The sequence below is a fragment of the Ahaetulla prasina genome, chromosome 3, assembly GCF_028640845.1.
Source record: "Ahaetulla prasina isolate Xishuangbanna chromosome 3, ASM2864084v1, whole genome shotgun sequence".
Lineage (NCBI taxonomy): Eukaryota > Metazoa > Chordata > Lepidosauria > Squamata > Colubridae > Ahaetulla > Ahaetulla prasina.
In genome coordinates, this window is record NC_080541.1 from 187,876,774 (window position 1) to 187,903,134 (window position 26,361).

General features: G+C 34.8%; 1 protein-coding gene across 8 annotated transcripts in view; it reads left to right on the plus strand.

Moving 5' to 3' along the window:
* PPP1R12B (protein phosphatase 1 regulatory subunit 12B) overlaps positions 1-26,361 on the plus strand; it is a 111,363-nt gene that overhangs the window by 44,379 nt on the left and 40,623 nt on the right. For all 8 annotated transcript variants that reach the window (XR_009154170.1, XM_058175400.1, XM_058175394.1 and 5 more), the window contains 5 exons: positions 9,572-9,662; positions 10,338-10,535; positions 12,694-12,877; positions 13,863-13,975; positions 15,067-15,108. Coding sequence is in view for 7 of the 8 variants with exons in the window: in XM_058175400.1 (XP_058031383.1) it covers positions 9,572-9,662; positions 10,338-10,535; positions 12,694-12,877; positions 13,863-13,975; positions 15,067-15,108 (628 nt within the window). In the remaining variant the exon portion in view is untranslated. The remainder of the gene's footprint in view (positions 1-9,571; positions 9,663-10,337; positions 10,536-12,693; positions 12,878-13,862; positions 13,976-15,066; positions 15,109-26,361) is intronic.

Sequence of the window (26,361 nt, forward strand, 5' to 3'; positions counted from 1 at the left end):
ATCTGTCTTTCCACAGGACAATCAGGGTTGATTTCCTTTAGAATCTTGTTGATCAGGCTTTGTTGAATATTCAAATTAGCTAAAAGTGTATGACATTTAAGAAAGGAGCAATTTGCAGATTTAAAATAGGTTCTGAGAAAGACAGATCACTAGATTTTTTTAAAAAAGTTTTTAAATGGCAGCTTAAAATGAAAAATGACAGATATTTCCAGATAATAGTATGGGATTTTGGCATTTAGTGGCAGCTGTCACAATAGTACATTTATCTAACTCAGTGTTCCCAAAGCTACAGTGATCTCTTAGCAACAACAACATAAACTTCCAGACTAATATTAGATCATTAAGATGCCTCCATAACAGACTGCTTGTCTATTTGAAGTCACTGGATTAAAATTTAAATGCATTGCTAAGTTTATGGAAAAACGAGTAAGCAATCTGGAATGTTCTTCCTTTCAAAAGTGCTGTTCCAATCATTTAGATGTTCTGATTTCTTGATTCACTCTCATATCTTTATGCATGCTGAAATATATTTGTAAAACACAAATTCCTTGTTCAGTTCCTTATCTGCAGGTTTTACCTACAAGCTCCTCTACAGTTCTGATTCATACTTTGCAAATAGCACTTTTGATGTAATCCAATCTTAAACTGTTCCAGTAGTACCTAGAAAGGAGAACCATAGGAACAGTCCTTTGTGCATGAATATCAGCTAAAGTAGTTTGCTCTGCATAGGTTTTATTAGCTGAACAATATTGGACAGTATCAATTTGGAGCAGCTGCTATATAGCTCTATTAATAGATCAGAAATGACTGATGAAAACAGAACTTGAGCTCCAATGTGTTGATCCTAAGCATTTTAGTCCAAGATTAATATATTAATAGCAAATAAATCTTGATTGTTCCTGCCATAATACTTGCCAGGCTCTTGATAGATGACATAAAGGAAAAGAGTCCTCTTTAATATTCTTCTTCTTCTTGAACAGAATCAGTTCAATTTAGTAAGATAAGATTGCCAAAATATCAGTAACTGGATTGCTTTATTTTTGAATCCAATTTAATTTTCAGCTTGTTAAGGCAGAGCCTTTTCCTAACAGCTTTCTTGTGAACTGGTATGATGCCTGATCTCTTTCCAGATAACTGAGATAAGCACTGGTAGACTTCCTTGAATTATTTCATCAAGCTTGACTATCTTTCCAAAAGCTCAGGAGACATTTACCTATCTAGTACAGAACACACCTTATTAATAAAAGAATGAATATACCATTTGACAGTGCTTTACAGCACTCTCTGAGCAGCTTCTCAGCATATTGCCCCCAACAAAATGGTCCTCATTTTACTGACCTCAGAAGGATGGAAGGCTGAGTCAACCTTGAGCCAGTTAGGATCGAACTCCTGGCAATAGGTAGAGTCAGCCTGCAATACTGCATTCTAACCACTGTGCCACCACAGCTCCTCGTATGGAATTATATTCAGGTAGCTATGATCACAGGCAGGATCATACAGGTTCCAGTTTTTGTTCCTTTTTATGGAACTTATAGAAACAGTACGAAGCAATTTTAGTATCAGCCATGCCTTGTTGGAGCAGACGAGCACTTTCAAGTTTCCAGCTTCTGAACTGCTTACATTTACATTTGTTGTGGTGGCAATTTGTCCCCTTTTCTAGTAAGCACAAGATGGCAAAGCAGTTTCTGCCATATCTTTCATTACACAATCATAACATAATGTGTTATAACATATAAACACTCCTTTATATCATTAGATATTAGGACTAATCCTATTTTTGCATATGTGTTTAAGGAAAGGACTTACCAAATGAATGGGTAAAATACCATCCTTCATAGTCTGAAGACCTGACAGATGATCTCACTTTGGCTAAGGATCTTCAGAGAAGCAAACCTTTGATTTTCTGTTCTTGTATCTAATTTGTGGCCCATGGCATTTGAAAAAAACTTTCCTATGGTGCTCTTCAGTATTCTTTTTCATTTTGGATTGTAACTTCAAACACTTAATTTAATCTTCTCCAAGTCTCATTCTACATCCCATAAATCTTTATTAGGATCAACTGTTCACTTCATTTTAGATTTCACCAGCTAGCCTTACTCTGGATAGAAACCAATAGAATAACATTCCATTTTCAATAGTTTCTCTTTCAATTCACATAAGCTTTGATAACAACTTTACTGTTAGCTAGATTCCCCTATTACTCTCTCCGACAACTTCTTCTGTTTCAATTTGCCATCTTATTTTTTATAAAACCACATTTTTAAGATTCCTTTGTTTTTGACAACTTTTATTTGTCTCTTCTGTATGAAAACTGTGATATATGAGAAGCTAAACTACCATCGTGGCCAACTTTTGGCATCCACCATCCATTATTCCATAGTGCATAGAGCAACTGCTTTGTTTTTGATGTATGACTTAACATATTCTTGTAAATAGTAAGCACCAATTATAAGTAATTATTATAAGGACCAAAATTATGTCCGTGCTATTTGCACTTGTTTTATTATTTACAAGAATATATGAAGTCATATATCAAAAGCAAAGTGTCAACTCAATATACAATGGAATAAAGAACAGTGATGACTATTTACTTGTGTCACTTGTAAACTTATTTTATGGCAAAAATTGGGATTGTTTGGGGAAAAAAATGGAAATACTTTTGACTTTGTCTGTATCTTCTGTACAGGGCACAGTATCAACAAAGCAAATTACAGTTATATTTACTTTGGGCTAAAAAAATGAGATGAAAACTTAACAAATAATAATGCCTTATTAAAAGGGCATATACATCTCAAGGCTAATATATTCAATCATTATATGTGTCTGAATAAAGATATTATTTGATAATTGACATACTGATTGCTGAGCCATGAAATACTACATGATGTTATAATAGGTGAGAAACATGATTTATCTCATGGTAGAGTGATTCTAAGCCTCTTCCTTTGCAAATTACATATATAGGCATCAGTTATTTTGGATAACTGATAACTTTAAGAGCTCCAGATTACTTTTATTCAATTCTTCCTTAAACATCAGAGGAAGGAGCAGACATAGGGAAAAATCTTCAGATACGTACGCTCTCACAGAGAGGGACTTCTCAGGGTGCCGTCCGCCAAGCAATGTCGGCTGGCGGCCCCCACGGGAAGGTCCTTCTCTGTGGGGGCTCCCACACTCTGGAACGAGCTTCCCCCGGGTTTACGCCAAATACCTGACCTTCGGACCTTCCGCCGCGAACTGAAGACACATAATAATAATAATAATAATAATAATAATAATAATAATAATAATAATAATAATAATAATAATAATAATAATAATATTTTAATTTGTATACCGCCCTTCTCCCGAAGGACTCAGGGCGGTGAACAGGCAGATAAAATATAGATACACACAATAATTAAAAACATCCCTTAAAAAACTAATTTAAATGCCCAAAATGTTAAAAAACGTACTCCCCCGTAAAATCACAAAATTTTAAAAACCCATCCAATAAAAATAAAAATCAGGCTAGTCCAGCCATACGAAATAAATAAGTTTTAAGTTCGCGGCGAAAGGTCCTAAGGTCAGGTAATTGTCGAAGTCCGAGGGGAAGTTCGTTCCACAGGGTCGGAGCTCCCACAGAGAAGGCCCTCCCCCTGGGGGCCGCCAGTCGACACATCTTTTCATTCGCGCGGGGCTGGCTTAAATTTTATTGATTTTAAATTATCTATTATTAATTTTAATGGGGTTTTAGTTTTATATATTTTAAAGTTTTTTAGGCCAATTATAAAATAAGTTTTTTAATTTGTATTTTAAATTGTATATTGTATTGTTTGTTTTTATTTTTGGCTGTACACCGCCCTGAGTCCTTCGGGAGAAGGGCGGTATAAAAATCGAATAAATAAATAAGTAAATAAAAATACAGACAAAGGGAAAAATCTTCAGATTCCAGAGAACTAAAATGTTGAGAAGCTTCTTTATACTACTTTTTGAAAAACAAGCAGTCAATAAATACTGGTTTAAAGTGATGCAATTTATTTGAAGCGTGGAGTCCTTGGAGCTCTCTGAGCTTGGATGTTTTCTTGAGGAAGTTTCATTGCCAAATTAGGTAACATCATTAGTGCTGTGGGGTTTGCTGTCATTTTATATACTAGTGGCTTGCTTTGTCAGGGTTGGTGGGAGTGGTCTTGGTGGTTCCTTGATTGGGCTTTTGTCTACTGTTAGCATGTTTGGCAGTTTGGCTTCCGGAAACATTTCCAAAGACAGAGAGACTTAGTTGGTTAAATTTGGCTTGAAAGTTTGGGTTCCTACTCTGCAAGTTATAGAATCAGATATTTTTAGTGTACAGGTTTTTGATGTACATCACACAATATTTTCATTAAAATAAAGGTTGCCAGAATTGTCCTTTAAAGGTCTGGCTGGTTCTTTAACTTGCTTCTTTTTAAATTAACTGAATCTAAAGTTGTACAATACATAGAACCATAAATTAACCAAACAGGCTATTTTTTCATAATTATGCTTAGGCCCAGAAGAACTAACAGCTTTAAAACTGTTCTAATGTATTACTTTATGTACTCACTGCATCCTTAACCTGGTTTAGTGTTCTGTATGAATTTAGTCTGTAGGAAACTAAGAGTAATCTGTCCATTTATGCTGTGTTAGGGAAGGACAGCAAAGGACTCTAAATGCTTAAAGAAGCTTGCAGTCATCCAACACTTACTGTTGAAAGTGCTTATCAGCCCTGCTTTCATTGTTAATTGCTTTGTGATAAGTTTGTCCTCTCAGAAAGCAAGCTGCCAATGCTGGTGACAGTGTAGGATAGGGAAGAATTCGGTGTGCTATTTCAGACTTCCTACTACTTCCATGTTCGGAAGAGAAAAATTTACTGTTGCTTTATCAGACAGCAAGCTGCATTTTTTTGTTGTTGTTGAAGAGGTCAGGACTTGTGTGTTATTACTGAATTCCTGATTTCCTATGCAGCGATACAGGCAAGAATTTCAGCTCCTGTGCAGTCTGTCTGTAAAGGTTCAAGGTGAGCATTTTTGGTGATTTTATTGAGACTTAATTTTAAATAGTGAAGGGAAGGCAGGCAGATAAAATAGAGCAGTAAGTAACTTATAAAGTATATAAATATAACTTATAAATACAAGTGTATAAACTTATATACTTGTAGTCTTCATTGCAAAGGTTGTGAAGAGAAACATGGGTATGATAATACTATCCTAAAATGATATCTTAAATTTATTGTTTGCTTCCAACAAAATGGCTAAAATATCTTTTAATTAATATCTTGTATTGTCTATTGTGCTGTTTTTTAAATTTTAATTAAATTGATTTTGCATCCTTGCTTAATTTGACCAGGATATTTTATTAACAACATTCTTTTTAGGTCTTTATGCTCAGAAAATAATAGTTAATTGTTTATCTACCTTGTGTTAATGAACTATGAGCAGACTTGTGAACCGAGAAGTTTGGCTAAAGTTTTAACTATTTCCCTTCAAGTAATAGTTGTAGTAGCAAAAGTTAACATTTAAATGGTTATGCTGACATACATACAGATAATTTAAAGTAGTGGGAAGTACAATCTTACAAGTCTTTTGCAATTAAGGCAAACAATTGCTAGTCTTTTTCCCAACTTTCTAGATTTCTTCATTCCACAAGATGGCAGTAGATGACTTGCTGTCTTTTTAACCTCAAATACTGTCTAACTTTTAAAACTATGTGCTAATTTCTACTTACGGAGTGTCAGATGTCTAAAGCACAGATCAGCAGATATACCATCATTTATCACATGTCATATTTCATACACTGATTGAGATGCTACCTTCCACTTCAGTTTTTTGAGTTATTATTGCAGCTTCTTGAATAATGTTGTTCCTTTTGAAATTGTGTCCCACCATTTCAGATAAATGCAGCTGAAATAATTTGCCTGACACTAAAGTATTTTACAGTTTTCAAAATCATAATATAAATGACAATATTTACAGTATTAATTAAACCTTATTCACCCGTTATTTATTTGACTTCTATGCTGCTTTTCCTTTGGGAACCTTGAGACAAGAGTGCTCCTTACTCCTTCTCCTCCAATTTTGTCGTAGACCAATGACATTGTGTGGGCCTTTTGCAATATGACAATAATGGTATTGGACTAAACTAGGGCTGAAGTTCTCACTCAGCCACAGATGTTCACTGGTGATTTGAGACAATTTTTTTTAAATTTGCATTTATATTCCGCCCTTCTCCGAAGACTCAGGGCGGCTTATACTATGTTAGCAATTGAGTCAGGTTTACTTCACAAAATTGTTTTTCTGCAGAAAAATGTACACTGAGACCATATGCACCAAGACAAATTCCTTGTGTGTCCAATCACACTTGGGCAATAAAAATTCTATTCTATTCTAAAACACAAATGGGATGAAATGCCAATATATAGAGTTTCCAATTTATGTTTTTTGCTAAATAACACTTGAAATTCAAATTAGAGTAGACCAGGCAGTTTTTATTGAACTCCCCTCCCCCATCTATAGCTAAAAACATGGCCCATGTATACTTTTTCAATTTAATATATTTCAAGGTGAATCAAAATTATATATTGTCAATCTATTCTTAAATGTATCTATTTTAAGGAAGCTGTAGTGGTTAAGGCACTGGGCTAGAAATCCGGAAACTGTGAATTCCAGCCCCACCTTAGGCACAAATCGACCTGGGTGTCTTTGGGCAAGTTGCTTTCTCAGCTCTAGGAAACAGGCAATGACAAAGCACTTCCGAAGTCTTGCCAAGAAAACTTCAGGGCTAGTCCAAGCAGTTGCCCGGAATCAACAATGGCTTGTATTGGCAGTGTATTATATCACAGGCGTGGCCCAAGTATGCATGGCTTTGATGGTAGCATTCTGCAGTTTTCTTATTATTGGGATATATTCTTTCTAAATCATATTTTTATCTTGTCTGTGCTTGAGGGTATCCAATTGTAAAATGCCTAGACACTTGTAGGTTTCATCATGATGGCTCCTGGTGGTTTGGCCATTTGGCATTTCAATTCCATTACTGTTTGTGATTTTATCTTGCTTTATTATACTGTAGCGAATCTCTAGGCCAAAGTCCATTGCTATATATATGCTAAAAATTCTTAGTGTTTGTCAGTGACTGGATTCTGATTTCTGATTTTGCGTACACTTATTATAGGAGTCCATCAAGATTATGCTCTTGTTATACTTTTAGTATAGAATTATATGCAGGTATTTTAAAATTTTAGGGTATCTGTTTATTCTTTCTAATTATACAAAGTCAGTAATTAAATTGCCTTCATGTTTTATTTTTAATGGAAGGTACCCTCTTCACATCCTGCAGCAGATGAAAGACTGCTTTCTTTCTTTTTTAAAAATAATTTTTATTAGACTTTTAACTTTTAAAAATAAAATAAAGAAAAATACAACAAAAAACAAAAACACATTAAAAACACGTAACAAATATAACATTACATCATATATTATTTTACAGCTTGCTGTATTGACATAGATATATATTCTCTGTTCTTATTCAATCGTTCCTCTTCGTGCTTATATTTACATTGGTATCTATTTACCGAACCCTCTGCAGCAGGTAGATGAAAAATAATAGATGGATACAATCAAAATCAAGTGAGGTACTAATATTTATTTTTATTTTATTTATTTATTTTGTCACAACAATATATATATAAGTATCATACAAAAAAGATTATATAGTATATAAACATATATATGAGTAAATATTAGGAGGTATAAGCATATATATATATATATATATGTAGGTCTTTGGTTATTCGGGTTTTCTCCCGCGTAAAATTGGAAGTGTCTTGGCGACGTTTCGACGAAGTCTCATTCGTCATCTTCAGGCTTCAGCTTCGTGCTTCTGGGAGCAATGTGTGATTGCAGCTGTTTCTTCCTTTTTAACTGCTAGTGGGGGTTTGAACTGATTGGGTGGGAGCTTGGCTGTGCTCTGATTGGATGGGTTGTTTTTTTTTATGCTCTGATTGGCTGGGTGTGTGTCCTGTGTTGGTGGGGGCTTGGTTGTGCTCAGATTAGTCTGAGTTGCAGGGGGATTTGAGCTGGTGAGCTGCATTGCTGTTGTTTGGCTTCGTGTTTGTGGTCGTGCTACATTTTCATAGTGGGTGTCTGTCTGCTGCATGTATGGATTGGAGGGGATTGAAATAGCTAATGTTGCAGCTGCGGTCTGGCTTCTGGTCCTTGGTCGTGCTTCCTGATCAGTGTGGGTTTGGGTCTGCTTTCTGGGTGGATGTGTGGTGGTGACATCCTGTGTGGACCTCGTGAGTGTGGGTCTGGTGTCATTCCTCGTGTTAGGGACTCGTTTGTCAATAAGGGCGGGTTTCCAAATGGCTGGTAGGCGGAAGGTATCATCTCGTTTGTTCATGCTGTGTGGGCGTTTTTCTATCTCGATGGCTTCTCTGATTATTCTGTTGTTAAAGTGTTCAGTTTTGGCGATAGTTCTGGTCTTTTTAAAGTCAATATCGTGACCTGTGGCTTTAAGGTGTTGGACCAGGGAAGAAGTTGGTTCCTCTTTTTTGACTGAGTTCTTGTGTTCTTCAATGCGTGCACTTATCTTTCTGTTGGTTTGTCCGATGTATGTGGTGGGGCAGGCGGTGCATGGGATTTCATATACTCCTTGATTTTCTAACTCAATTTTGTCTTTGGGGTTTCTTAAGATGGTGGATATTTTTTGGTTTGTGCAGAATGCTGTCTTAATGTTATGTTTGTGGAGGATCTTGCTGATTCTGTCTGTGGTGCCTTTTATATATGGGAGGAGGGCTGTGCCGTTTTCTTGTTCTCTGTCTTGGATTTTAGTGGGGGGTTCTTTTTGGATTAGTTTGGTAATCTTATTTCTCTGGAATCCATTGGATGTTAGTACGTTTGTGAGAGTGTGTAGTTCGGTTTTTAGGTGTTGTTCTAAGCGTTAGATTAACATTAAGTTTAAATCTATTGGTTGCTCTTGTATTATTGCAATTAAAGTTGAAATAGTCTTTAACAGGAAGGACATTACAATAGATGATTCTGTGTACAATAGATGATACTCTATAAAGCTCTAGTAAGACCACACCTAGAGTAGTGCATCCAGTTTTGGTCACGCACTATAAAAAAGATGTTGAGACTGTAGAGAAAGTGCAGAGGAGAGCAACCAGAATGATTAGGGGACTGAAGAATAAAACATATGAAGAAAGGTTACATGAACTGGGCATGGCTAGTCTAGTGAAGAGAAGGACCAGGGGAGACATGATAGCCGTCTTCCAATACTTGAGGGGCTACCACAGAGAGGAGGGGCTCAAGCTGTTTTCCAAAGCACCTGAAGGCCAGACAATGGAATAATGGATAGAAACTGACCAAGGACAGATTCAACCTAGAAATGAGGAGGAACTTTTTGACAGTGAGAACAATCAACCAGTGCTTGAGCAGCGGGTTGGACTAGATGACCTATTAGGTCCCTTCCAACTCTGTTAATCTGTTAAATCTGACTCAACTCTTTGAATAAGCAGAAATCTTTATTTGCAAAAATTATTTTTATGTTTAAACGATTGTTCTTTTTTATTATATTTTAGGTCCTATCTGACACCTGTAAGAGATGAAGAAGCAGAATCTCTAAGGAAAGCTCGATCCAGGCAAGCTCGTCAGACTCGCAGATCTACCCAGGTGAGAAATATTAACTTCTACAGAAGAAGGTAATGCGATCTCTAAATTATTTAACTTGTCCTGTGTAGTTTTTTCTTAATCCACTTCAGAATAGAAAATTTCTTACACATCTTTGGTCATTAAAAGGCCTACTTTAAATAAATTTATATTACTTCTCGAAATTTAATAAATAATAATAATCTATTTTCAAGGAAGAATATTATTAACAAGTTATGTGATAATTGTTATTTTTATAAAGCTAATTATTTTTCACCAGAGAAGAAATATTTATTGCCATCACTTCATATTGAATATTTGGAAATGCTATATTTAATAGATAATTAAGTTAGCATACTTTGAAGTACTCATTCCCAGCTTTGAGTTTACTGATTAACACCTGATTAGAATTTTACCAAGCTTATTCACTGTGGGAAGGATAATTTATGATGGGATTTTTATTGATTGTAAAGTAGTGATCCCCATTATATTTTGGCACCAGGGGCTGGTTTCATGGAAGACAGTTTTTCCACGGAACAGGGGTGGTGGTTGTGGTTTTGTTTGCTCACCTGCTATTCACCTCCAGCTCTGCGGCCCAGTTTCTAATAGGCCACGGGCTGGTACTGGTTTGTGGCCCGGGAGTTGGGTATTCCTGCTGTAAAAAGACACCACATTAACAAAGACTGTCTTATTTTCCAGGGTATAACACTTACAGATCTGCAGGAGGCAGAGAGAACTTTTAGCCGGTCTCGTGCAGAGCGGCTTATTCAGGAACAGCCAAGTGAAAGGTCAGACAGGCTCAGAGATAGTGAGGAAAGTGGTGGAAAACAAGAAGATATTGCCGGAAGAGAATCCAGGGAGGTCAACTCACCATGGACTAGAAACTTGGATGAAGAGGTAAGTGAAGCCATACATAAAACCTTTCCCTCCCAAAAAATTATGACATTTGATGAGTAATAGATTTGAATTATGTTTGAAGGAAAAAAGTATGTATTTAATTTGTATCCCATCTTTTTAAAAAGATGGTTATTAAAAGAAATAGCTGTTCACTTCTGTAATGTTTTTCTTTATTTTTATACCATAGCAATGGATCTTTGTGAAGAAATATACTGCTTAATCAGCAGATTTGATTATACTGGTATTCAGAATGACTCTATGATCTGTCCAAATATAACTTGTTGAAACAAATCTGTGTTAGCAGTGTTGACATTTTATTTCAAGGGCAGGGCCAGATATCATAACTTGATAAATGCCTTTTAAATGTCATTAAATGGCTTCTGCAAAAGATGTGAACAATAATAATTCTAATTTAAGAGTTCTCCCAGATCAGAGAAAAGTCAGTCAGGTGCTTATGGGAAACTCAGAAGTAGAGAATCGGTATCATAGTACCCTCTTAACTTGTATTATAATATCAAACCAGCTCTGATACTAGAACTGATATATAGCCATCAAAACTATTAATATTTTCTTCCATTAATGTATCTTATTCCCTTTTAAAGTCAGTCAAGGCCCATTACTGCTTTTTGGAATATAAAACTCTAGTTACCAATTTTATTTATAGCACAAGTAATTTTATACATTTTTCCATGCCTCAACCTTCAGTTTTCACTTTAAGTTTTTATTCAGGAGGAATTATTTGCATGTATCCACATACACATTTTAAAATTAAGAAACCTGAACTGTGAAGAATAGATACAAGCAACCTGCTGCTCTCTACTTGCTTGTGACTACTGTTCCACTATTCCTTGTCATTGGCCATGCTGGCTTAGACTCAGAGAAGCTGAAGTCCAAATTAGTTAGATAACCTATTCCTTATATACAGTATATATTTCATGTTTTGCCATAACATCGTGGACAAAATTATAATCCTGTAAGCTTTATTTTCAGTCCTTAATAAATGGAAACTAAAGCAGAGAATCTGTCTTTTTCATAGCATCTGTATACTAGGTTTATGAACCACTATATTTCCAGAATACCATTTTTGATCAGGTACCAACAGCAAAGATTCATATCTGTATGTATTTGATGATTATTTGCTCCAATGAAAAAAAAAATCTAGACAGTTGAAGATCTGGGAAAATAATTGCTAATATTTATTTTTCCAATACAGATAAAATGAAGCCTTGTTTTATTTAAAATATATCCTGTTCAGAGTCCTGAGAAAAATTAAGATTGGTTAGTTTCATTATTTGTAATCTAAATCCTTTTGAAGTTATAAGTTGGACTGGGATGCAGGTACATGTTGATCATAACTATAAAAAATAATGTTTATAGTGGATAGAAGTGATCACTCTTGGTCTAAAAAGTTCTGATTTTTTGTTTTTGCTTCATTTTATGATTAGGGGTAGAGTTAATTATTTTATTAATCAAATTTCTAGGTCACCTAAACTCCAATGATGCTTAGCTGCTTAATATATACAAATAATAATATAAAAAGCTAACACTCAAGTGTCATTAAGAGAGAACAACAACCAATTTTGAAAGATAACATCAGCAGAGATTAAAACAGAAAAAAGCTCTCTGTACCCTTAACCCAGGACCTGGGGGAAGAGCCATATTTTCAGTGCTCTTTGGGAGGCTGGTGGGGTGAGGATCATACACATTTCGTGGGGGGATATTATTTCAGAGGGAAAATGCCATGGCAGTGAAGCCCTGCTTCTTAGGTCCTACCTGATAATGTTGATTAGTTGATGGGATTCAGAAAGAACCAACTCTCAAATCTTACAGGACAGTCAGAAACCAGAGCAAACAAATAATTAGGTCCACACGGGGTTTTAAAAGTTAGAGCCCCATGTACAGCACATTACATTTGTTGAATCATGAGTTGACCCAAACCTGACTGACTATATATAGTCTTCTTTTTCACCTAATTATAGCTCACATAGCATATGCTCCTACACTTGCTTTTTATATACATAATGGTAAGAAGTACTATTTTCTATACATATATATTCAACTCTGCTAAAGGGATATAATACTGTTAGTTTTAACCTTAGGATGTAGCCCTTGTTTGTTATCTTTGTACCAATTGTTATTGCCTATGTTTTTCTTCCAGTCTTCTGGTCGTCGATTGAGATACCTAGCACAACAAGACAAACCTACAACTGCTGTCTCTCCTTCATTAACTTCCAGTCTTTATTCAAGTTCTCACATGCCTAAGACAAGTAGATTTGTATCTTCTGATTCATTGAGCTCAGCAGATTACCAAAGCACATCAGCTGGCAACATGGAGAAAAATGGTATTTACTTCTTATATTGATATATTTTATAACAGTTTGAATCTGTGCCCTTATGAGAGACATATTAAATATAGCAGCCCATCAGAGAGTGGGGAGAGGAGAGGAGAGTGGGGGGGATACCACTCTTCAAGTGGTTTTTTTTAGTATTATTTGGGGTTAATCTTGCACGTTTTCTTTGGGAAGAATAGTAATTCTTCTCCCTCTTTTTGAATCAGTAATCTCTTGCAATATTTAAATCCACTATAGGTGGTTTTGATTTATGATGGCAATTTGGCCAGAATTTCTAAGTAATGCTGCCATAAAGCTTAATGTCATGTGACCACATTGCTTAGCATTCCTTTAAGTACCCATTGCTTTTGGTCACTATGCAAGCATCTCTTTGCAACTACCTGCTGTCTTCCAACAACTAAAGTCGGTGGGGGAGCCAGCAGGAAGTTGCAAGTCCCGAGAGGCTTGCAAGCAGGCCAGCAGCCAGGTAAGTGACTGTCAGGTGTGACAGGGAGCAAAGGGTGCCTAGGTGGTGGGGAGATGCGACACTAGTATATTAGGGTTTGGAGTGGCTGCTGACGGATGGGAGAAAGTGTGCAAGTGTGCGCAAGTGCCCAAGGGAGTGAGGCACAAGCACATTGAGGTGTGTATGGGTGAGGGAAACTTACCCAAGCAACTGGCAATCTTCCTGTCAGCATCCCCATGGACTTTGCTTGTGGGAAGCCGGCAGGAAAAGATGCAGATCACAGTCATATGACTGCAGTTGCCATTGTAAATTTGAATGGTCACTGAACAAATGGTTATTAACTGAGGACGACCTCTATTTGATAGACCCACTGTGTTTGGTGTTAAACATTTAAATATAGATTGGTATGGATTGGTAGATGATGAGGCTAAACGAATCTCTCTGTATGAGTACTATCTTAGCTTATTTTGAAAATGGTCCCATGGTTGAATAAATTACTATTTTTAGCTAAAGCTTTGTTTCTTTTAACAGAATACGAAGATCAGGACCTGGATGACAGAACTTCAAACAAGCAGTCAGTAAGAGAGAGAAGGCGACCAAAAGAGAGACGGAGAGGCACTGGAATCTCTTTTTTTACAAAGGATGTAGGTATTGTCATTCATACATGAAACCAAAGAATGAAAGATTAAATTCTGATCCACTGGGATGGATAGCGGATTAGACATATATCCCTACCTAATTGTTAAGGACACAGGGCATGATGTAATTCTAAAATGGAAACAAAAGACCTTCAGTGTATGTAAGTGAAACCATAATTGTTACAATGTTTATTCTAAAGGTAGGAATAAAATTAATTAAAAAACTAAGATGCAAACTGTTTGGTTACTCTATATAACCCTAATTAAAATAACAATATTGTACTGTTGAATGCATATTTAAGTAAGTAATTGATTCATAAGAGCTTCAATAGTATTTTGTTGCAAATTAGTCTGTCAAACTCTTAAATGTTCATTGCAGTCATGTATTTGCACTTTGCCCATCATCTTATCTAGAGTACAGCTAAATCAATAGTTCCTTAGCTGAACTACTGGGTATAATGCTCAGATTATTTGCAATCTCCAGCACACCTTTGGAAAATTACTGAAAACCCAAGATGAATTTTGAAAAGGTTTTGTCAAATTTCTCTAGCTGGTTTAAAAGCTCATGAACTACTTAACATGCTGTTGCACATCAGTAACCACTAACAATCCTCAGAAATTACAATCATCCAACTCACAGAGTGGAGAAATAGAAACATCTTAGAATGAAACTTTTAGTGTTTCAAATGGGTAATGAAACAACTGTTCAAATGGGTAATGAAACAAGATCTTGCAGATTGATAGCATCCTTCTACTAAATTATGATAAGAGATAAGGTATACCTAATGACTCTGTTTCTAATATTCTTCAGAGAGCTTTTTCTAAAAATAGTTTTCATTGTGTTTTAAACACATTATGTGGTCAACTAGCTTACAATTTAACTGGAGATTCATGTTCAAACATTCAAATAATTTCAAGCCTTTAATTAATATTACTTACCAGATGTTTTTTCTGGTATACTCTGGTATAGTATTGTCTAAATAATATAAAAATGAGTATTATCTGCCTCAATAGGTTTCTCTGAGTACATTTTTAGTTAGCTTACGAAGAAAACTCATTTATTTCAAATGTTTCTGATTTGTATGTTTATTTTGTAGGATGAAGAAATGGATGGTACTGAAGAAGTAACGGAGGACAAGGTAAACAAAGAGACACAGATAGATATTCATGAGCTGTTTCATGTGAAATTTTGGTTCCAAGACTGTTTTTTTCAACTCATTTACATTTTAAAAGAAACAGATTTGATTTAAAATCATTTCCAGTACCTTTTAGATAATTTTTCTGTCTCTTGTAATAGGTATGCTCTTCTTACCCTTCTATAATAATGATGATCATTAGTATTTTTATTTGTTTTTCCACTATAGTTTAGTGATAGGTACTAAACTATCTTGATATGTAACAAGCGTGATATATAATAATTATGAAGGCAGAGGCGATAGAGGAAGTTGCTGAGAACATAAAAAAGCAAGGCAGAGTCTTTGGAATAAGACTTCAGTGCTTATGAAAATAAATACAACATGTTTTATTTTTTGCTCAGCCACATATGGATGAACTGATTTATGATATAATTGGAATGGCCATGCCATAAATAAGATTTATGCTTTTGCCAAAACCAGAAACGGCAAACTAACAGGAGTAGAATACAAAAAACATTTTCTATATAAATTATTAAGAAACCCAATGTATAAAAAAATAAGGTAGTTTTTCATTTTTCAACCTGAAGTGATACTTGATCTAAGAAAAATATCAAATAATCTTGCCTAGACCAATATGTGGTACACTTTATGGATGCTTTCTACGATGTAAAGTGAGATAACTTTGGGACCGCCTACGGCCACCAGTAGCCTCCCATCGACCTGTGCGCTCCCACAGAGAGGGCCTCCTCCGGGTACCGTCGGCCAAACAATGTCGGCTGGCGACCCCCAGAGGGAGGGCCTTCTCTGTGGGGGCTCCTGCCCTCTGGAATGAGCTGCCTCCGGGGCTTCGTCAACTCCCTGACCTCCGGACCTTTCGCCGCAAGCTGAAGACGCTTTTGTTTCAGCGCACAGGGTTAGCTTAAATGTAGTTTTTAAATGGGGTTTTTAAATGGAGTTTTTAATTTTATTCCAATTTTTAGGCCATATATTGAATTAGTTTTTTATATTGTTTTTAACCTGTGTTATACGTATTTTTTGTATTTTTATTTGCTGTGAACCGCCCTGAGTCCTTCGGGAGAAGGGCGGTATACAAATCGAATAAGTAAGTAAGTAAGTAAATAAATAAATAAATAAACTATTTACATCAGATTTTCCTACTTCTGTAAAATTTCATCCAAATTGATTAATAATGCAGAACAGTTAGAACACTCAAAAATTAGGCAAAACTTTACTTCTTTTTTTCAGTTGCCTTTGTCAGCCTTTTATTAGTCAAATCTGATTTATTGCATGGCAGTGTAATATCTTTATGATAAATTACACATAGGCCAGTTAGAAGAGTCTGTTTAAAAGATATATAAAAGCAATGATCCATATAGGAAAAGGAAAAACTGAAGCAGGCTGCTGTTAACATATAAAATATTTGAGTGATGGGACAGTAAGTTACTCTTTTTTGAAGAGCATGGAAAAAAATCTGACAATATTAATGGATACAAACTAATCAAGGAGAGAAACACCTAGAACTAAGGAGAATTTCCTGAAAGTTAAAACAATTAATCAGTGGGACTACTTGCCTCCAGAAGTTGTGGGATGCTCCAATACTGGAGTTTTTTAAGAAGAAATTGGACAACCATTTGTTTAAAATGGTATAAGGTTTCCTGCTTGAGCAAGGGTTTGGACTAGAAGATCTCCAAAATCCCTTCCAACTCTGTTATTCTCTATAGATTGTTTTAAGACTATATAGTAACTTGAACTTTTTATTCAGTTCTTTTGTATTTATATATTAGGCGTAAACTCAGAGAATTTAAAATAGTTTTAACCAAATATGAGATTTTGAAAATGTATAATAAATATAGAAATATTTCAGATTCATACTATAAATGCAAAAGAAGCACACTTTACTGTGGAAAGTGTTCATTTTCTGCATGTGATTTACCTGTAAGATACAATGGTCTTAATTATTTTTTAATAATGCTTTATTCTATTCCAGAATTTTTTTCTCTTTACAGTAACTGTAAAGAAAATTATTTAGTCATGGCTATCATATCTAATTTTTAAAATACTGAGAATAAATCCATTGACATTGAATTACTACCTGAAATTACTAATATCTGGAGCACTAAAATATGGAAAATATGCTTGATTCAGGAGCAATACTAGAAAAACATATCTAGGTTTTATACAGTAGAACATTCATTCACAATAGGCAGGCTTATTGCAGATCATGAGGTTAGGCTATACAATGTTGAGAACTAGTTATATGAACTAATTTTTTTCAGTGAATATGTGAAAGTGGGAATCTCCTATTGCATTTATTTGTTTCTGAGGGAGTTTTGATTTAAGGAGGAATGTCGATTGTAATTGTTCTGCATCCTGAGCGAATGTTGGTATGCTGCATATATCTTTGTGTTGTGAGTTGTAGGTAACAATATATTAACTTGTAAGGTAGTATCTAAGTTCGAGATCATAGTTTGCATAGAGTATCATGAATAGGTATAGGCCTTGATTGCACTTTTGGCTTACCAAAATTGTAAGTCCTTAACTATTAACGTAAAATACTGCATGTAGCAGGAGTACAAGTGGACTTGAAATTTAGTTACCAGATATTTTAAGAGCAGCATTTGATTGGATTAAGCATATACAAGAATAAATTGAATGCACAGAGTGGTTCAGAATGGAAAACAGTAGACATTGTGAACAAAGATGGAAAGCAAAGCAAAGTTTGCAAAGTTGGAGAAATAGAATATTTGCCATTTGTATAAATTAGTTTTAGCTATGTATTGTTGTCTTTTTCTTATTTGATGCTTTTAATTTATTTGACTTACTATTTCTTATTCTTTTTCCAAACTCTGCATACGTAATTTACATCAAAAGGGAATTGCATGAATGGTATGCAGTGTTGTGAAAAAATTACATGGATGATCCATGAAGTCACCACTAGTTGAGTTTGACTGGGAGGAAATTGTATCTTTTATGCAAGTATATACAATATTGTTTTCTTGTTAATTTCACATTTCCCTGGGGAAAGAAAATTAAACTTCCATTTTCATTAAAGAGCCCTGCCTAAATCCTTCCAATTCTCAATCCCAGGGCTATTTCTGCTGATCTGTGTGGTATCTGTTTCTCATTTCTTTGCTTTATTATCAGAAACGTTGCTGTCAAGAGCAATGACTTTATTAGGCCTATGTTCTCCTTTCTGTTTTCTGGGATATTGACTACCTAATATGGTGAGGTATGTTCCTGTTGCTCTCATGCCATAAAGTTTACTTAGTAGTTGCATTTAGCTGAATTTCTTGTAGTTGATTTGGAAGAAGGGCTATTTAAATAGTGATGTATTATAGTTTTAACTGCTTCAGTGAATATGTGGATTCTGATGTCTTTCTTTCTTTCTTTCTTTCTTTCTTTCTTTCTTTCTTTCTTTCTTTCTTTCTTTCTTTCTTTCTTTCTTTCTTTCTTTCTTTCTTTCTTTCTTTCTTTCTTCCTTTCCTTTCCTTTCCTTTCCTTCTTTCCTCCCTCCCTCCCTCCCTCCCTTCTCCTGCATGTTTTATTTCCTAGAATAATGCAGTGATACTGGATAACTTTCACATCCCTAGAAGCATAGAATAAAGATAATTTAATAAAACGAATCTCTGGTATGCTGTCTTCTCTGCTATAAAAGAAGGGTGTCAGACAATGTTGAGGAAGAAAACTTCAGTTGTGTTTGAGAAAGATATTTGTTTCTTTGGAGATATAGGGAGTCCCTGACTTACAACCATTTGTTTAGTGACCCTACAAAGTTACAACAGCACAGAAAAAGTTATTTACAACCAGTCCTTGCACTTATAACCATTAGAGCATCCCTATGATCAAAATTCCCGCAGTTCGCAACTGGCCTGCATTTACATCTGGGGTCATGTGATCATCATTTGTGACTTTCCCAGCTATCTTCAGGCAAGCAAAGTTAATGGATGAATCTGATTTGTTTAACAACCTCCTGATTCACTTAACAATTCTGGCAAAAAAAATCATCAAATTTGGTGTGATTCACTTAACAGCTGCCTTGCTTAACAAGGGAAATTCTGTTCTTAATTGTGGTCGTAAGTCGGGGACTATCTATATTAGGACAGATACAGTGTCATTTAAGATTTCATGAACTCTTTTGAATGGCATAAATACGAGCGGAAACATGATCTGTTCTCAACATAAGTCATAAAATTAGACAAAAATAACCCAACTAAACCAATGAGTCAAAAACAAATGACTTGTTCATTTATTTATTGAGAAAAATGATCCAAAGCTGCACATCTCTCTGTGTAGCAAAGTATGTGAGCCTCTAGGATTATCAGTTCATTTGAATCAAAGATTGCTGCTGAACTTCCAATAGGATTTGATCCAGTTGACTCAACTGAAATGCTTCCCAAGCAAATCACTGTCTTAAGGGAATGAGCTATGCTACCAACCTTTTGAAGAATGATCTATTGCTTTGGCTTTGTTATGGTTGCTATTTATCAAGTAAGATAAATAACTATCAGAAAGTCCACAGAAACCTCGCTCTAATTCGGTACCCTTGTTTCAGAATGATGAAACTTTATCTGGAAAGGGAGTTGAGAATTATCAGGGTTAAAAAAAAAAGTTTTTACCCTAAAGTTAAAGTGCTATTAAAATTTCTAAATAAAGTAGAGCATAGTAGAGCATGAGAAATTTGTAAAATGGAATCATTAACATATGGATTTGATGACTAGTATTATTTATAAATTATAAAAAATATATACTATCTATGTTGTATTGTATAGCAAGAACTGAAGTTTTATTATTTTATTATTTTATTTATATTTGCTGTAAAAGAAGTCATAAGTCATTTTTTCTGTATGTACGTTCCGTATTTATGATATTTGGCCCATGAAAATGTTGTTTCTAAAGAACAGGTGGTCTGAATGAAGAAAGTTAACCTGGTCTTTCAGGTCTCCCAAGAATGGATTTGTTGCCACTGTAACTGAATCCATCCACTTCACTACTGGTTATCCCCTTCCTTCCTTCCTTCCTTCCTTCCTTCCTTCCCTCCCTTCCTTCCTTCCTTCCCTCCCTCCCTCCCTCCCTCCCTCCCTCCCTCCCTCCCTCCTTCCTCTTTTCCTAGCATTAGAACGTCTCTAAAATCTTAGGTCTTCACATACTGTAATGTGTCCAAAGGAGAATAAATGTGTTTGTTTTCTTGACTGTTTATTATATTCCCAGGCGTTTATTCCAATATCAAAATTTAATGCTCTCCCTCCCCTGCTTTTTCAAAGTCCATCTTTCGCTTCCATACATACTAACCCTTAAATCCCTGCTCTTCCAAATGCTAGTCTGCAGTTTATTTCTTGACTGCTACTTGCTTTACTGTTGCTGATTAATCCTAAAAGGCAGAAGCTATTCAAGATTTTGATATTTTCATTGTCAGTTCTAAGACTGGTTGTTCTATCTGTTTCATTAGTTTGGACTTCTTTATATTTAGCTTCAGTCCAATTTCTTTTTCTGTCCTCCTTGACTTTCATTACTAGAGGTTTCAGAACTTGTATTTTCGGATGTCACCATAATATCTTTAGCATAGTAGAGTTATTGTTTCTTTACAGTACTTAGAGAAATAAATGTCATGAATTTGTTGCCTATGATAACCTCTGCCTTCCTGTGGTCTGGTTTTTTAATTAGATTTTCTTTTGCATGGATAATTTACCTGCATGCTAAGTGTCACCCAGAGACAATGTCACCCAATTCTTGACTTGTTAAGAAGTATTTGCTTTCTGTTTCGGATGTTGTTGTGTCTCAAATCACAAAAAACCTACAAAAATTACTTTTTAATTTTAAACACTTTCAGTATACCATAATTTTAAAGTCATGGATTTTGCTATAAATGATCAGATGTTAATATACCGAATGTTCTTCCTTAGTTTCTCTGTACATAATAGTATTTGAATGAAAAGTGGGCTCTTTAGCATGCATATCTTGGCTTGAAACCTAGGAAATGGTCTTCAAGTGGGAATGGACCTTCTTTCCTCATTTTTTTTTAGCTTATTGCTATTTTTGTTGCATGCACATACTGTTCTCTTTAGCCACTTATACAGGATTTAAATGAAATTGTTTATTTCTAAAACTTGCCTTTAAATGTGATTGAACTCCCAAATGTGCCAAGATTATGGCTTGTGGGGGATGAAAGGAAGTTGCTCTTCTTGTGGATTTCTGCCTTTCTGTTTGTCTTCCTAACCAGAGTTATGAATAAACTAAATGAGACTTGAAACATTTGGCTAACTTTGAAAAAAATGTGAAAAGCCATTTTATTTGACAGTACTAATTCATAGGAATTTATGTGACCTTTAATTTGTGCAACAAACAGGAAAAAAAAACTTGACTGCCAGTCAGTGAAGACAGATGTCTAAATGGACATGTACATTCCTGTGTATTTAAATGGGGTCCCTCCCATTAGGATAACTTGCTGCTTGGTGTTAGAGCAGCATTCATTACTCAGTTCATTGCAGGCAGGCAGTTTTGCTTGTTTTCTTTTACAGGAAGTAGCTGCATTGTTTTTGCATCAGTTTAGTTTAGAGTAGAGCCAATTTCTCTCTACCTGAAAACACCAAACCTTTTCACAATATACAGTCTTCAGTATAAAGTAGAGTGCTTTTCAGTGGCAACTTCCATGGGGTAGAATACTGTCCTCCCAGAATTGCATGCAATCCCTTTTGCAAATCTCTGAAGATGATCTGTTCTAATGGATATTTAGGAATTAACTACCAGCCAGTTCTGGTAGTTTCTTTTATTTTGTTGTTTCTAGTTTACAATACTCGGAATAGACTGGGTGGTTCACTGGTACACACACACAAAAAGTTAATTTGCCAGGTATGACTTGTAGTCATATGAAAGTTTTTCGAAAGCAGTAGTTCTCTGAAGTGATAGGAGTCTGTAAAACATTAAGCTTAAACTGTCTACTGTTGACCTCATCCCATTCCTAAGAGGTCTATAAGGGGCGTGCATAAGTGCACCTGCGCGCCTACCGTCCCTGTCCTAATATTCCTTTTTACTTACTGTTTTCATGTATCCAAAATAAATAAATAAATAAAACCAGTAACATTGAAAGTGGGGGTTGAAAGAAGTTGTAGTGTAGAATGTGCCTATTCAAAATGCATGAAATAAGCAATACACTTTTTAGGGTACTATATTCCTTCTATTTTCTGGATTTTTTTTTAGCCATTCTTCCTTCCTCCAATAATCATGCATCATGTCATAATCGCAGACATGGTAGCTCTTCCTTGAACTATTGCAGTTCCCTTCTCCTAAATTTGTTTCTAAAGACTTGTCATAATTTTGCAAACTGTAAAGTGTTTCAGAGTTTACAGACATCTCATGCTTTGTGCAGATTGTGTCACTTTGACTATTAACAAATCCATACACTTCTTTGAAATTAAAGTAAAAGAGGAAATGAATCTTCAATCAAAATACCATGTTTGCTATAGGAAATAACAAATATTATATAAATTATGGGAATAACATGTTTATTATTCCTATAATTTCCTCGGCTGACTTTTGATTATTTATCTGTCTATCTTATATCTCCTTTTGTTCAGGAGCTCAATGTGGCTACACAATAACGTCCTTCTCCCATTTTTCCCATGAAAAATGGGTTCTTTGAATTAGGCTGATCTGAGAAAAGGGGACTGTCCCCAAGTTACCCAGAGAGGATCCACAGCTATGGGAGACACAATTAAAGGAATCAAAGGCCAGTTTGGACTTTGTGTACCTAAAATATAGCAGAAAATGGAGATCGTGTTTTTTAAAATGTTATGGTGCATTTTAAACTGGATAGATGGGAAGGGATACATTTTGATAGAAATAGCTACTGTAAAGTGATTGTGCTCATGGGTGAAATTATTTAGCTTGGCAATGGAAAAACGCAGATTCAGTATCTTAAGTATATTTGAGCTCTATTTAGGTATTATGAAATCCACATTGCTCACTAGGTGAAGGTTTGAGATCACTCTTCGCTGCCTCTCAGATAACAGCATTTTGTATAAATATGTGGAGAATAGATTTCATGCAAGCCAGCTCCCAAAGGTTTTATATAACATAACATATGAACAGAACTACTGTGGAAGTAGAATTATAAAGCTACCCTAAACTGCTTTCCGTTGATTTTCTTTCCATCACACATACTAGCTACATAAAAGAAAATGAAGCAGTCACTGTCTCATGCTTGCTTCTGTTGTGGCTTCTTAATGCTATAAGCAGTGATACTCCTAATTTTTCTGAATCTCATAAAGGGTTCCACAAAAGGTTGTACTGAGTGCTTATGAATATTGTGAGTTCTGACACTGATTAAATTCTTAATATTGAGGCTTTTAAAAATTCTTCTTTATTGAGAGGCAAATGGTTAAACTTTTTTTGCTTCATATTAAAATCTAAATAGAATACCCAGTTTTCTTTAGTTGACTTACCAGTTTTTTTAATCTTTTCAACATTACTCCTTATCTCTTAATCAGTGACAGAGATGAGCAATAGGTAAAAGAGAAAACAGTGTTATGCTGATGCACTTGGATATATAATTTAACTAACTGGAAGATAATTCTTTCCTTGACTAAATCTTGAATAACTACTGAATTAATTTGAGGCCAACATGGAATATAGACCATCTGTTATGAAATAGACTGCATTATAAGATGTTTTGAAAACTTGCAGATATAGGTTTCTTGAAGAAATTCTGGAATTTGAAATTAGTATAGCTAATACATTGAAATAAATTATTAAGTTATATTGTACCAGTGTACAGTACTACATTTCTGGTTCATATTAATTTCCAGTTACTAAACCAATCTAAAGGAATGATTCATCCTAATACAAAAATTTTTCGAAAGGTGACTAATAAGTCCCGGAAATGTGAAAAATAAATTTCATTTCTAATGAGATTGTTTTGAGAATGAAGAAAAATCGTTATTAAGAAGCAATATATCTTTCTGACAGCTCTCCTCTCCCTGCAGTGCTCTTGTTGAACTGAAGTATTGTTATTTGGTTTGGGAGAAAATACCATTTTAGGGACTTGAATAACTAGAGCTGAAACAAAAGCCATAACTTTTTAAAAAATGTTCTATTAATAACCATTTTTAGAACAATGCCAAGAACGATCTTTTATTGTGGCATTCCCATAGAAATTATTAAAATGGGAGAATAGGTTTCTGAGTGCTATTTACAGAGGCAAAATCAGTTGAAGTAATTCTGAATTTGTAGCCAAGTGTCCTTTTTAGTTCTTTTCTAAACTTTTAAATTGGAATGTTTGTTTATAATTGGTTAAGTGCAGGATCTTAAAACTGGCTCACAGAACCTGAATTGTGTGATTTGTTTTCCCTTTAAATACAAAGTTCTGTTGTCCCTTCCCACTCTGCTAAGTACCTCCTAGCAGAAGCTAAACTATTGCTGATTATGAATAACTCTATTGTTCTGGTTATATTGACATAATGTTTAAAAAGATTGTGTGTGTGTGTGTGTGTGTGTGTGTGTGTGTGTGTGTGTGTGTGTGTGTGTATAAATTAGATTATTAACTGGAAGGTTAAGCTAGCTTTCCTTCAAAATGGTGTTTGATACTCTTCATTGGCATTGTTGCTTGCTTTTAAGTGTTCTCATTTGCCAAGCAATTATAAAGAAAAAAAATCAGTAAATGTGCATTCAGACTATTATATTTTTTGCTATATAGGACAACTGAATGGATTTACAGAAATCAACTTTCACTAGAAAGTTTAAATGTGTAAATAGACAATTCTATGAAAATTGCATACTGCTTTTCGCAAGAAAATGTCTTTTCCTTCTTTATCTTTATTATTGTCATTGGTCAGCATTATTTACATTTTTGTAGCAAGTTTACAAGATTCAAATATATAGACATTTCAACTGATCCACAAAAACAAAATGATTCCTACTACAAAACACTATAAATGCAAGATTCAGAATACTACAAATCTAATATTTAAAACTGACTAATAAAATGATCAACCTACTTCATGAATAAAACATTAAATTAATTTTACTAAACTATTCAATGTGTTTAAGTGTGTATATATCCAGACATAGGAAGAACCTTATTGTGGTTGGTGAGATATAACAAAGGCTGAAAAATGTAAACAGAACAGTATAGAAAGCATAATAAAATTTTGTATTGTCACAAGACCTTAAAATTAGGAATGGATTAAGCAGCATAAAGCATAGCAGCCAAAATAAATTTTGTGCTCCTCTTAGAGATGTTAACCTTCTAGTCTGACAATAAAAAATGAATAAACTCCTCATCAGAACAGGTGTGGCTTCTGATATGAGGGAAGGGACTTTGAAGTATATGTGAGGTAGAGTCTCAGATTCCCCATTGTCATAGGGCAGGTTTGTGCTACCAAAAGCATATTTTTACTCTTCATGTCCAGTCCAGCAAAGTAGGAATAACACACCTCTTGTTCCTTATTATGTTTTTGACTTACTCCTGATTAGCAGAAAATGTGACAATGATGGTAATTTTTATAATTTCTAATAGGCAGAAGTAAGACTTACTTGATTGTCATATACTTATTTTACATACAGTTTAATAATAATAAAGCCTTTTAAAATACTAAATTTTACTAAATTTTAATTTGTAATCCACTTGATTGACTCCAAACATGGTTAAATCAGAATCATTGAATTTAATAAGATGGGAGTAAGCAATAGGTAACAAGTCTTATTATTCCATCAACCTTACTTACAAATAATACTAAAATTGGATTTATCAAGCAGAATTTGCCTGCTGCCACTGTATTCTTAATTCTGCAAAAGCAAAGCTTTTGAGCTCACAGAGTGGAGGATTTCAGAATATTTTCTTCTTAGAATAAGTGTGGTGTTCATATGCACCTCTTAGCAAAGTGATGACATCCAAACTAATTTAGCAAATATATAACTGTGAGAAATCTGTTTTATGAACTGTGCTACTTAGTTTAACTTGTTCCATATAGAGATATAACTTAATATTGCCTGTGTAAATCTGGTAATCTGTTTCGGTTAATAAGATTTAGTCCATGTTTAAGAGACTTTAATTTTCCACTCCTTATACCTGACCTAACTAATGTTGATTCTAAACTGTTAAAAATCTTGTAAAAGCAGCAAGCTCTTCTTACAATTATATTAAACAATAGCTGGATTTTAGACTGTATAAGGTTGCTGAATTCTGCAGAGATGTCAACCTTGAAGCTTTCTGGGTTTTTGGAACCGATAGCTTTCTTTCTCATACAAGTAGCAGTCCAAATC